Here is a 12,630-nt window from a genome sequence, read left to right on the forward strand (position 1 = left end):
TTCTGGCATGAATAGGCAATGAATTTGATGTTCCTACTTTTCAGTGCCCCCGCCTGAATATATATATATTTTTTTTTTTTTTTTTTTAAGAAATAATACTCATGTGGTATTTAGGAGTTCTTCGGACTCTGAGTCAGACACTCTAGCCCTGCTACTTATTATTCATGTAGCTGCGGGAAATTTAATCTCTATGAACTTCTTTTTTCATCTGGAAAACAGGGATAATGATACAACTGTACCTCATAGATATGTTGTAAGGAGTGTGGGGAAGGAAAAGTATTTTCCTCTACTTATCTTGGTTTCATTGGGTGGGGCCCTTTAAATTAGACTAACAAAGATAACAAGAAAAAAACATAAGCTTACTTTCTTACTATTGATACTTAACTAACTTACTTATGTACCAGAACTTTCAGTGATGAGTAACTCAAAGGGGTGGTTAGAGCTTGAGCTTATATAGCATCTTAGCAAAGAGCAATAATTTTATGGAGATGTGACAAGACAAAAGAAAAGGACTTTGAGCTGCTAGGGATGGCACATTGTGGGAAGGCAAATACATGGAGAAACTGTTGATTGACATGGCTGGTTAATAAGGTTTGTTATGTAGATTCTTTCCTTTGGTGCTATCTCCAGGTTGATAAGTATCTAGAGTGGTCTCTGTTGATTAACTTCTTCCTGGTAGAAGGGCAGGTAAGACATCTTTATAAATTAGGCTAATAGGGGGAGCTGGAGAGCTTTTTTTTTGTATCAGCTTCTTCTCAATTGCCTTCAACTCAAAATAACCCTTATGCTAAAGTGGCATGTTTGGGGTGGTATATGGTGCTACCCTTCAGGAATACATGAGATAGTACCTTTTTTAAGGGACTCAGCATTATGCCTGGTATAGAATAGGTAGGTGCTTTACAATGAATATGCATCCTCTTTTTTTTTTTTGGCTGGGCCCTGCGTGCGCTGCATGAGGGATCTTAGTTCCCTGACCAGGGATCAAACCCGTGCCCCCTGCAGTGGAAGCATGGAGTGCTAACCACTGGATCATCAAGGAATTCCCTGCATCCTTTTGTATTAGTGAACACTTGGCTTGGGAATGTCAGTGAGCTTCATCCCACTTTCTCCAGAGAGTAATTGTTTTGGGAGCAAGCAGTTTTCTAAGAGAGGACTGTAGATCAGTACAAAGATTAACTCATCCATGTCTGTGGGAAGAAAGTGTTTTTCTTACCAGTTTGCTTTCTTTTATTTTAGAATTTATAAAAATAAAGAACAAAAATAAACTAGTACAACAGACAACTCATTTGCTGCTGGCTTCAGCAAATGGCTCCTTTCTTAGTGGACTTTCCTATGAAAGCATTATGACAAAGTCAGAATTACTGCTAAATTTCTTACAGAAATTCTGACATGGGTAGGTTTACATTCTGATGTCTGTGATTTATCATATTATTTATAAATTCTCAGCTTCTGTGGATGTCTTTGCAGGCTCTTTCACTCAAAGAATATTTGGTACATTAAACTTTTCAAATAATGTGTCAGGAATGTGGAAACACAGGATAAAAATAGAGAATGTTATTAACTGATTTATAAGTAAGCAGAAAATATTTATTTTAAAGCATCACTGACTCCATTTAAATTTGTGTAATGACCCAAGGTATCTAGGAAACAAAAAGGAGTTATAATTTTTCACTTGTAAATAACATTTATGTTAGAGTGCAGATGCCTTTAATTACTTTTTCACATACGATTATAAAGTAAAATTTGAAGTCACAGTAAGTTGAACATACTGCCACTTTTAATCAAATTTTTTCTCTTTCGTGTAAATCACAAATGAAACTGGGGCGCTATTTGTATTCAATACAGAGTTAGAATAACTAACTGATTTGATTTAGACAAGATTTTAGACTTTGTCATGGCCAGTACAGTTTTTAGAACTTCAGATTCCAAACTATTGTTACCTTACCTTTTATTTAAGTTTAAGAAATTGAATTAGAACTTTTTTTGGCTGCACCGCCTTGCAGGATTTTAGTTCTCCAACCAGGGATTGAACCTGGGTCCTCAGTAGTGAAAGCACTGAGTTCTAACCACTGGACTGCCAGGGAATTCCCTGAATTAGAACTTTAGCCAAAAGTCCAAGTTTTTATGCTTGAGTAGATCTTAACTAGATTTTTATCAAGACTGATATATTTTTCTTTTATAATTTGCTGTTTAAATACCTAAGGTTAGATTTCCTAAAAAGATTTTTTTCGTCAAATATATAGTGTTTTTAATGACAAGTTAATTTTTAAACATTTTGATATTCAGAATCAGAGAACATATATAGAGAACATAAACATGTTCTGTATAGTTAAATGTTTGAAATAGTTTGGTACAAGTTTATTATTATTATTATTGATATCTGAAAGAAGATCCTACTTAACTAGTCATTAGGCTTTTTCTTGTAATAGCCTTTCCCCACCCATTTTGTTCATGGTTATTTAGCACTACATAGTGTTGGAATTTGGAGCCACAGACTATAAACTCAAAATGTAATTTGTCTTAATCAGCTTTTTACAAATTTAGTTCAGTGTATCAAATCCCCTACTATTGTACATGCATAGTCCTATCCAATCACAGTCTGGCATCTCTCTGCTTGAGTTTGAAGGCTCATCCTTTAGATGCTAACCTTTGAAACGTCTACATTCTAACCGAACTGTCTACTAATTCTAGGTTGAACTGCCATCTTTAACACTCTTTTTTTGTCACTCACTGGAAAGTAAAGTTCTCTCTTGTTTTTTGTCTTTTATCTTGTGTCCATAGCATAAATCCTTCTATAGGTTATCTATCCTCTGCCTTATTTTTGAATTATAGCAGAATACAACGGTTATTCTTTTTGTTTTTCTGTCCTATCACTACCCGTTTTTCCTAGAGACTTTTACACATGCTTTTTTACTTCTGCTTGCAATATCCTCCTTCTGCCACACTAGTTTTCCTTTCCCTGGTCAACCCTAAGATGTTCTGTGTGTACCTCTTTAAATATCAAGACTTCTAGGGCCTCACTGCTTATGTGCTCCCTGAAAACCCTGTGTCTCTGTTCCTTCATTGTACTTTCCACACTGGATTAAAATGACCCATTTTCTCTTCTATTAGAATCTAAACATAATTATTTTGTTCACTGTCATGTCTATAATTTTTAGTGCAATGTCAGGTACATAAAATGTTTTTATTGAATGTTTGTAGAATATTAAATGATCTTGACATATAGCTCCTGTACTTTTTTTTCCCCAAAAATGCTTTGGAAGGTTCCAACTTACCACATACAGATTGAGCCCTTACTAAAGGAGGCACTATACTCCTTGTACATTATCTCATTTAATCCTTGTGCCACCTCTGAAGTTCATTTTATCTCCATTCTAAAAATGAGGAAACCACAGCTACAAGAAGTTAAAGAAACTTTCTCAAGATCAAATGGCTAATAGGTGCCAAAATTGGGATGTTTGAACCCCAGAGTGCATGCTTAGTATCATTTTAGGATTTGAAGACAGTTTATTGACACACAGTCATTTTTTTCTTTAATCTTTCATAAACAGCTTGTAATTGCAGGTAAAAAGAGGTGGTCATGTGATAGCTGTGGTTGTGGTGAGCCATCTTCCTCAGACTCACTTTAGACAATCTTGCAGCTTCACTTTTCCAATTTCCTTTTTTTTCCCCTTGGGATACCTTCAAATGATTATTATTTTAAATTTCTCTTTAATAATTAACTTCATTTGATCCAGGCAAGGTCACTGAATGATTCCCCATTTACCAACAGTGAAATAGGTAATTGGAAGAACTAAGATTTTAAGAACTATGTTTTAAGAACTAATTGAGAGTTTTTTTCCTTAATGATGATCATCTTTTCATAGAGTTTAGCTATATTATTTGGAAGAAAATATGTGTGCTAACTCTTTCTTGTAAATATGTTTTTTAGAGTTTCCCTAAAATGTATCATAAGCGTGATTTCTTTTAAGTAGTAGAATCTGGATACTGAGGTAATTAATGTAGTATTTTGGGCTAATTTTAGGGCCATTGAACTCATTTTGATTGGTTTTCTTTTCTTATCTAACTCAAATTTATATAACTCAAATGCTTTATTTTAGCATTTATTATCTCAACTAAAAATATGCATATTATTATATTCCCTTGCCACATTTTAGTTTGCAATGTTAAAGCCTCCTTTCTGTAAGAGAAAAGTACTTCAGTGATTCTTAGGCCATAAACTGCCTAGTAAATCTACATGTCCCTCCTTCATTATCCTCTTATCTGGTTGTAAATGATGTAAGGCTTAAATAGATTGCAGAAGGTCATTGCTTTTGAGAACAGGTTGCTTCCTCAGAAATGTTAAAGAACTATGTTACTGTTTGAAAATACTTGGATATTTTGCTTGGCTTTGTTTTTGTTTTTAAATAAGAATCCAATTCTGGCATTAAAGAGCAATTTCTGTAGCTGGAGCCTCCGGTAAGGTGGGACTTGATTAGGATGGCCCAAAGGGCAGGCTAGGAACTATTTAGAATGTTGTAGTATGCTGCTGTTGTGAACCAGAAAAAATTATATCAATAGGTGGGTGATAAATTCATTCCCATTTAGCTAGTAAAGTATAAGTTTTGATATTTATTTATGAATTGCAAATAGAGTAACTACTGCAGTTGTTAACCTCTAACTTCTTTAAGTGAAAATAAGGTTAGTTATCTTTCCTCTCCTCAGCAATTCAGCTGCCAACTCATGTAAAATATTTGGGTAATGATAATATATATAATTCACTTTAGCATGCTTTTACAAATATTTGATTAACAAATTACAGCCTGTAACTATAAATGAACAGATCGCATAAACTTAAAAGGGAGCCATAGCCATAACCAATCTGATCATTTTTGTCTTCCAAATATGTTCTACTTACTTGTCTTTCCACATTTCTACTTCAACAAAAAAAATTGTGTTTTTTAAGGAGATTAATGAACTTAGTTTTCAAAGGTAAAAACATTTGGGAGGAAGTTGATATGAATTTTCTGTGTTCTAATTTAGTGTATAAACTAAACGCCAACTGATCAGAAGTACTCATTGAATACCCATTATATGCTCAGTACCTAGATGTATAAAAATGAGGACATAGTTTCTGTCTTCCACCTTTGGTTTCAGTGTCAGATTTTTTAATCTGAAGATCTACTACTTGGAAGAAAATTTAGAATTTGAGAAAACTGTTTCTCTGGAGGAACAGATTTCTCTTTCTTTCTTCCTTTCACATAATAAATGGAGTAAACAGACATCTTATTTAGGAAAATGAGGCAGTAATGCTCAATTTATATATCAAACTCCTGTAATTACTCTCCCTATTGCTAAAAGTTTAAATTATTCCTCTTAAATAAATTCAGTCATCTGGGTATTTGAAGTAGATACTTCTGTTAAAAAAAAAAAAATGAAAACTGTGGAAATTCCCTGGTGGTCCAGTGGTTAAGACTCGGCACTTTCACTACAGTGGCCCGGGTTCAAACCCTGGTTGGGGAACTAAAATCCCTCAAGCTGCGCAGCACAGCCAAAAAAACTTTAAGAAAAAAAAAAAAAGAAAGACAGAAAAACCAAAACTGCTAAGGAATAGAGTAAGAATGAATACTTTGAAATCACTGGAAATTTAAAATACATTGTTCTTGTCTTGCCAGGTAACTTGTAAGCTACTTGTCCATTAAATATTTCTGGAGTGCTTAAAATGTACCAGATATTATTCTAAGTTTTAGAATATAGCAATGAATAAAATAGACCAAAAAGCCTGCCTACAAGGAGCATATGTTCTAGTTGGAGGAAACAACAAAGAAAACAAATAAGTCTTCGAGAACAAAGTAAAGCAGGGAAGAGGGTTGAAGGAGCATCATTGGATGGGGTGCAGTTTAGAAGATCCGAGAATATGACATCGAGTAAAGATCTGAAAGAGTTGTAATAGCCATGCAGGTATCTTGCAAGAAGAGTGTTAAAAAAGTTTTGAAGCAGCATGATTCTGCTTAAATTTTTCTTCTGAAATGATGTTTTTATTCTTAGTGAAATTAACTCCCCCTGCTTTTTATGAATTGTCTGCTTGTACTTGTTAATTTATTGTAGTCTTAATGCTTTTTAATTCCGTATATTGATGATTTAAACTCACTTCTGTTCTTAGCTGCCCACTAGGCTATTCTTTTTTTTTTTTTTTTTTTTTTTTTGCGGTACGCGGGCCTCTCACTGTTGTGGCCTCTCCCGCTGTGGAGCACAGGCTCCGGACGCGCAGGCTCAGAGGCCATGGCTCACGGGCCCAGCCGCTCTGCAGCATGTGGGATCTTCCCAGACCAGGGCACAAACCTGCGTCCCCTGCATCGGCAGGCGGACTCTCAACCACTGCGCCACCAGGGAAGCCCTAGGCTATTCTTAACTCAGCAGTCAAGAGTGATCCTGTGGGTTGGATCATGTCACTCCTCTGCATTAGATCCTCCAGTGGTTCACAATTTCACTTAAAATCAAAGTCCTTACAGTGGCCTATATAATCTGACCCCCATTTTCTTACTGACTTTTATTTTTGGATATTTGTTTCTTGTGGGGAAATTGCTATTATTGTTATGCTTTTTCTCTTTTATATTTTCTTACATGTTATTAATGAGATATAGGAAAAGCATTGATTTTTATATATTTATTTTATATCCCTACAGGTTTTTAAACTCAATTATAATTTTAAAATGTTTTCTCTTTGAGTTTTTTTGGAATGCATTCTACTTATATGCAAATAATAACCTTGCTTATTTTCTAACATTATACTTCATATTCGTATCTTATTGCATTGGTGAGAATTTTCAGAATCATGTTAAATAACAGGGGAAGGGTTCTACTTTAGGTTGGGAAGTAGAAAGACATGAAGGATCTTCATTCCCATTTTAATAACATGAAATCACTACATAAACCAAACAATCATAATCTTTAAAGCCACTGAAGACATATCAATACAAAGAAATCTTAAAAAAAAAACAAAACTGAATTCCAGAGGGACAAGTGCTTCCTAGGTAATCAAAGGATATAAAGGTGCTTTCATTTCTGAGGCCAGAGGCTGAGATTGGGGCTAAGACTGCCAGAAGAGTGAGCCTGCCTGAGGACAGTCTTTGCTGGGATAAGAAGAAGCCAGCCAAACTTTGAAAAACCCGTTTCAGATTTAAATCTGAAGGAACCGCAAGTGCAAAGATAATCATCTCCGCCCTGTAATTCTGTCCTGTGGAAATTTTGCTGAGACTGGGGTTAGGCAGTTTCATGAGCTCATAATTTTGAAGTCTCAAAATCTTGAAGGTTGCAGTCTCAAGGCTCTGTGGTCCTGAGCTGCTGTCATTTTATGGAGTTGCAGTCTTGAAGTCCTGTGGTTATGCAGTTTCAACACAGGGATTGACAAACATTTTCTTTAAAAGGCAAATAGTTAATATTTCAGACTTGTAGGCCATATGGCTCTTTGTTACAATTACTCAACTCTGCCATTGTAACACATTAGCAACCATAAACTAAATGTAAGTACATGGCATTGTTGTGTTCTAATAAAACATTATTTATACAAACATGTATGCAGCCTTCAGGCTGGAGTTTATAGATCTCCAGGTTCAAAAACTAGCAGTTTCTGAGCTCTCCTGAATAGAAATCTGAGCTCACCTTCAGAGCATTTGAACTAGAGGTAAACTTAGTCTAACCAAAGCTGCAACTAAACTTCTATCCAAAATCTGTCATGATTAATGATATCAGATGGACATTATGGACTGGGTGTTTCCTGTTTTCATCATTGCTCTGTGTAGATACTGATTTCCATCTGGTATCATTTAATTTAGTCTGAAGAACATCCTTTAACATTCCTTTTGGTACTGTTCTGCTGTTGATGAATTCTCTCAGCTTTTGTTTGTCCAAAAAATACTTTATTTTGCCTTTGTTTTTGAAGGATATTTTCATAGGATATAGAATTTGAGATTAACAGGTTTTTTTTTTTCTCCTTTCAAACCCTTTTTTCCCCCCATTAATCTTCTGGCTCCCTTGTTTCCGAAGAGAAATCATTGCTTATCTTAGTTCCTGTGTTTGTAATGTATTTTTTCTCCCCTCTCATGCTGCTTTTAAGATTTTTACTTTATCAGCAGTTGGATCGTGTCTTGCCTTGGTTTGGTTTTCCTTGAATTTTTCTTGCACAAGTTTCACTGAACTTCTGGATCTATGGGATTATGGTTTTAATCAAATTTGAAATTTTTTCAGCTGTTATTTGTTTTAAATATTTTCTGCCCACTCTTTTCTGGGACCCCAGTAACATGTATGCTATACTTTTGGTATTGTCTTACAGGTCACTAAGAGTCTACTAATTTTTTCAGACTTTTTTTTCTCCTTATGCTTCCATTTGGATAGTTTCTATTGCTCAGTCTTCAGGTTCACTGACCTTTCCTCTGTATTTTTTAATCTGCAGTTAATCTCCCGTGAATTTTTAAAATTTCAAGTACAGTTGACCCTCCATATCCACAGATTTAGCATCCACAGATTCAACCAATTGGGGATTGAAAATATTTGAAAAAAAGTTTTTTCCAGAAAGTTCCAAAAAACAAAACTTGAATTTGCCACGCACCAGCAACTGTTTATATAGCATTTACATTTTATTAGGTATTATAAGTAATCTAGAGATGATTTAAAGTATACAGGAGGATGTGTGTTGGTTATATGCAAATACTATACCATTTTATATAAGGGCCTTGAGCATCCTTGGATTTTGGTATCCACGGGGGTCCTGGAACCAATCTCCTATGGATACCAAGGGATGATTGTATTGTACTCTTCATCTCTAGTAGTTTCATTTGGTACTTTTTTTTTTTTAATAATTTCCGTTTCTCTTTTCAATATAGTCATGGTTTTCCTTAAATTCTGGAGATATTTATAATGGATGTTTTAAAGCCTTGTCTACTAATTCCATCATCTCTGTTATTTCTATGGCTTTTTCTATTGACTGGTTTTTATCCTGGTTTTGGATCGCTTTTTCCTGCTGTTTTATGTACATATATATATTTGGATGCTAGACATTATGAATGTTATATGGCTAATGGATTCTGTTGTCATCCTTTAAAATAGGAAGTTTGTTTTGTTTTGATAGGCAGTTATTTGTGGATCAGGTTGATATTTTCTAGAATTTTTTTAAAAGTCTTTTGGGGGCAAGTCTGGAGTAGCCTTTACTCTAAGAGTTAGTTTTTCCCCTACTGATTAAGTGACCCTCTGAGTCTGTGAATGCTCCCAGTGTTCAACAAGGTATCTCCATTCTGGCTGGTCAGAACTTAGGCATTTCCTAGCCCAGCCTCAGTGAATTTCACTCTATGCATACATAGCTTAGTACTCTGCTAAAACTCAGTAAGACTCCTGTTCATATTTCTGGAGCTCTTTCTCTACATAACTCTTTCCTCTCCAGTATTCTGCCCTGTAAACTTGATCTACCTCAACCTCCCTGAACTACAAGTTCTATTCTTAACTCAGTGAAATTTCACTGCTTAGGTTCCTCATACCTTGCCAAGGTCTGGGAAGAGGCTGCAGGCAGAAAGCCAGGGTAATGGAAAGACTCACCTTGTTTGTTTTCCAAATCTTACTTTAGTTCCTTGGAGGGAAAAAAAACAACAGCAACAACAATGCACATATAGAATGTAACCATAGTTGGAGTTTACCTGTGATTTTTTTTTTTTAAATACATCTTCTGATGAATGAGGAGAAAAAGATTTTCATGATGCCCCTATTACCTATCACATTATAAATCCTGTTCTACCCTCTGTCTTATGTATTGACTTTATTACTTATAACATCTTTTGTCATGTTCATTTTCATTTATTTAATAAGTATTGAATGTGTGTAGTTACCATATCGACAGGATGGATCAGACATGGTATCCTGCTATTAGGATGTTTATAGTGTAGCCAGGAGAGAATATGTATATAGAATCACTAAATCCAAGATAAAGATTGAAAATTACCAAAAATGAGTACAGATAAAAATGGTGTGGGAAGCCATAAAGGTCTCAGTTGTTTCCTGTTTTACATATTGGATTTAAATGGGGAACTGCAAAAAAATTTTTTTCCATTTTAAAGCTTCTTATATGTTAATTTGAATTTAACTTTCATTCCATTTTAAATATAATGTATTTGTCTTTCAGAGTTTTGTTTTAGGTAATTTTTAGCAATTTAACTGGGAAATTAAAATATATCCTTAGAAGTTACATTATCAGGATAAACTAACTGCCCAGAAGAGAAGCCTGAGGTTTTATAATCTTGTTTCATTTGACTCTCAGTGGAGGAATCAGACATCATTGATCTGGAGAAACGCTATTGGTTGCTGAAGGCTCAATCCCGAACTGGACGATTTGATTTAGAGACATTTGGCCCATTGGTTTCACCACCAATTCGTCCATCTCTAAGTGAAGGTAGGAATCATTCTATTTCTACAGTGTTCCTTGCTAAACACACATAAGACCATCTTTTATTTCTAACCAATACATCTTAACTCTAAAAGGCTATAATGTTACAAGTTTGCAAGTTTCTTGCAAATAGTGTAGTTCAGTGGGAAAAAAAACTAAATTGGGAATTATAGTCTTGAGCTTCCTATTCTGCCTATGTAGCCTTGCATAAGTCAGTTTTGCTCTCTCACCTGTACATTCTCATATATATAAAACGTTTTGACCGAGACAGTGGTTACAAAACAGTACTCCAGTGAGGTGCCTCAGCATCTGGTGCAGGGATTAGGGAGGTGGCCACTGAGCAGGCAAAGCTCTAGGTTTCCACACATAGCCCCACCTCTTCCCTTACTGCAAGAGCCTCCACTGTTTTTATTTTACATAAGAAGGTTCCACTGGGGAATTACCTGGCGGTCCAGTGGTTAGGACTCTGCACTTTCACTGCTGAGGGCCCGGGTTCAGTCCCTGGTTGGGGAACTAAGATCCTGCAAGCCGCGTGGTGTGGCACCAAAAAAAAAAAAAAAAAAAAGGAGGTTCCACTGTTGTATCCCTCCCTCCCTCCCCTGCCCCAAAAAAATTAAGAAACCACTGGACTGGACCATCTCTATGCTCCCCACTTAGCCCTAAACTTTTCATTGCTATAACTTAAAAAAAAAAGTTAGTAATGCAAAGGGTAGTTGTTGGTGATATCACAAAAACCATATTTGGAATCTGAATACTTGGGTTCTGCTTCTGGTTCAGACCTTTTTAAACTTTTCTAACTTTTGGCAAGTCATGTAACTACTTCTAGCTTTGATTTTCTACTCTTTAAACTGAGGGCACAGAAGTAGAGTCTTACAGACAATCTGTATTCTTCACATTCCCAGTGTATTTCAGAAATACCTGTTTGGGGAGCCAGAACAGATAGGGCTTGTACCTACTTCAAAGGTGCAGTTGTGTTTTTACCTTTCTAGAATTGGAGAGTGATAAGTCATTTTATTTGAAAACAAAATTATTCCATTTCTATTTTTTACAAAAAGTTTGAAAACCACAGGATTATATTATAAATTCCCTTTTATTTCTGAATTTTAAAATATTTATAAATATTAAGTAATACAAAGAAGACTGCAGTACAGAATTTCTTTCTTTGGTAATATAGTGTGTTTTTCTTTGCTTCATGAAAGAGCTTAATGGAGCTTATTAATAACAACACAGTATATCTTTGATATGCAGTTCGACTTTTCTTCTTTTTTCCTTTTTCTTCTTAGTCTTTCCAAATAAGGATAATTGTGGTCTCTGACATTTTTTTTCAGTTCTTGATTTTTTAAACAGATTTTTATTTTTTACATGCTAAAGTCATTTTGAGCTATAGGAATTGATATAAAATAGAGACAGGCAGGCAAACAAAACCAAACACTAAATGATAGTAATGTATTTTCTGCTAGAAAGTTAAGTTTTATAATTATACCAGGAAAAAGAGAAATACTTCCTAGGACAATGGGAACTACTGATAAACTTTTTTTTTTTTAATTCAGTCAGTTTATGGGAGTCATGCCTCCTTTCATAAACATGTCATTATTACCATTAGGAAGTTTGTTTGTTTTGATTTACATTGTCTTCCTATTTTACAGGTTTGTTTAATGCTTTTGATGAAAATCGTGACAATCACATAGATTTTAAGGAGATATCCTGTGGGTTATCAGCCTGTTGCAGAGGACCCCTGGCTGAAAGACAAAAATGTAAGTGTGTTAAACACTGTCACAAAATTTGCAAACTATACAGCGAAAATAATCAGCATTCATTCATATAAAAATCATCTGTGGATTGAGGCTTGAATTTTCATTACTCTGGCAAATAGCAGTCTCATGTTGAGGTTTTACTGAGGTCGCTGTAAGGATCCAGTCACCTATTTTCTGTGGAGTGATTTGGGATTTGTCATTAGTAACGGGGTTGATTTTTCCAGATGAATGTGCAGCTCATGATAAATGAACTACATCAGTCATGATGTATTTGAAAATGTTAAGCATTTAGAAAATATTTTCTGGTAGTCTATAGAGAATTTTGTGTCTTGCATGACTTGAAGTATAACTTATTTTCTGTCACTTGAATACATTAGTATTTTATTAGCAAAGTGAAATTTATGATCAAAACACAGTTTTATTAAATACTAAAATGGTCTTTTAAGCCTAACTAAAATGTTATAGTGT

The 12,630-nt window shown here is 34.9% G+C and overlaps 1 protein-coding gene across 2 annotated transcripts in view; it reads left to right on the top strand.

Moving 5' to 3' along the window:
• Nucleotides 1-12,630, top strand: part of USP32 (ubiquitin specific peptidase 32) — a 203,897-nt gene that overhangs the window by 120,463 nt on the left and 70,804 nt on the right. For both annotated transcript variants that reach the window (XM_029211717.1, XM_029211715.1), the window contains exons 6-7: nt 10,283-10,414; nt 12,055-12,162. In XM_029211717.1, coding sequence (XP_029067550.1) covers nt 10,283-10,414; nt 12,055-12,162 — 240 coding nt within the window. The remainder of the gene's footprint in view (nt 1-10,282; nt 10,415-12,054; nt 12,163-12,630) is intronic.

This window comes from Monodon monoceros, unplaced genomic scaffold, assembly GCF_005190385.1.
Source record: "Monodon monoceros isolate NGI ecotype Baffin Bay Population unplaced genomic scaffold, NGI_Narwhal_1 Super_Scaffold_9, whole genome shotgun sequence".
In the NCBI taxonomy this organism is placed as follows: domain Eukaryota; kingdom Metazoa; phylum Chordata; class Mammalia; order Artiodactyla; family Monodontidae; genus Monodon; species Monodon monoceros.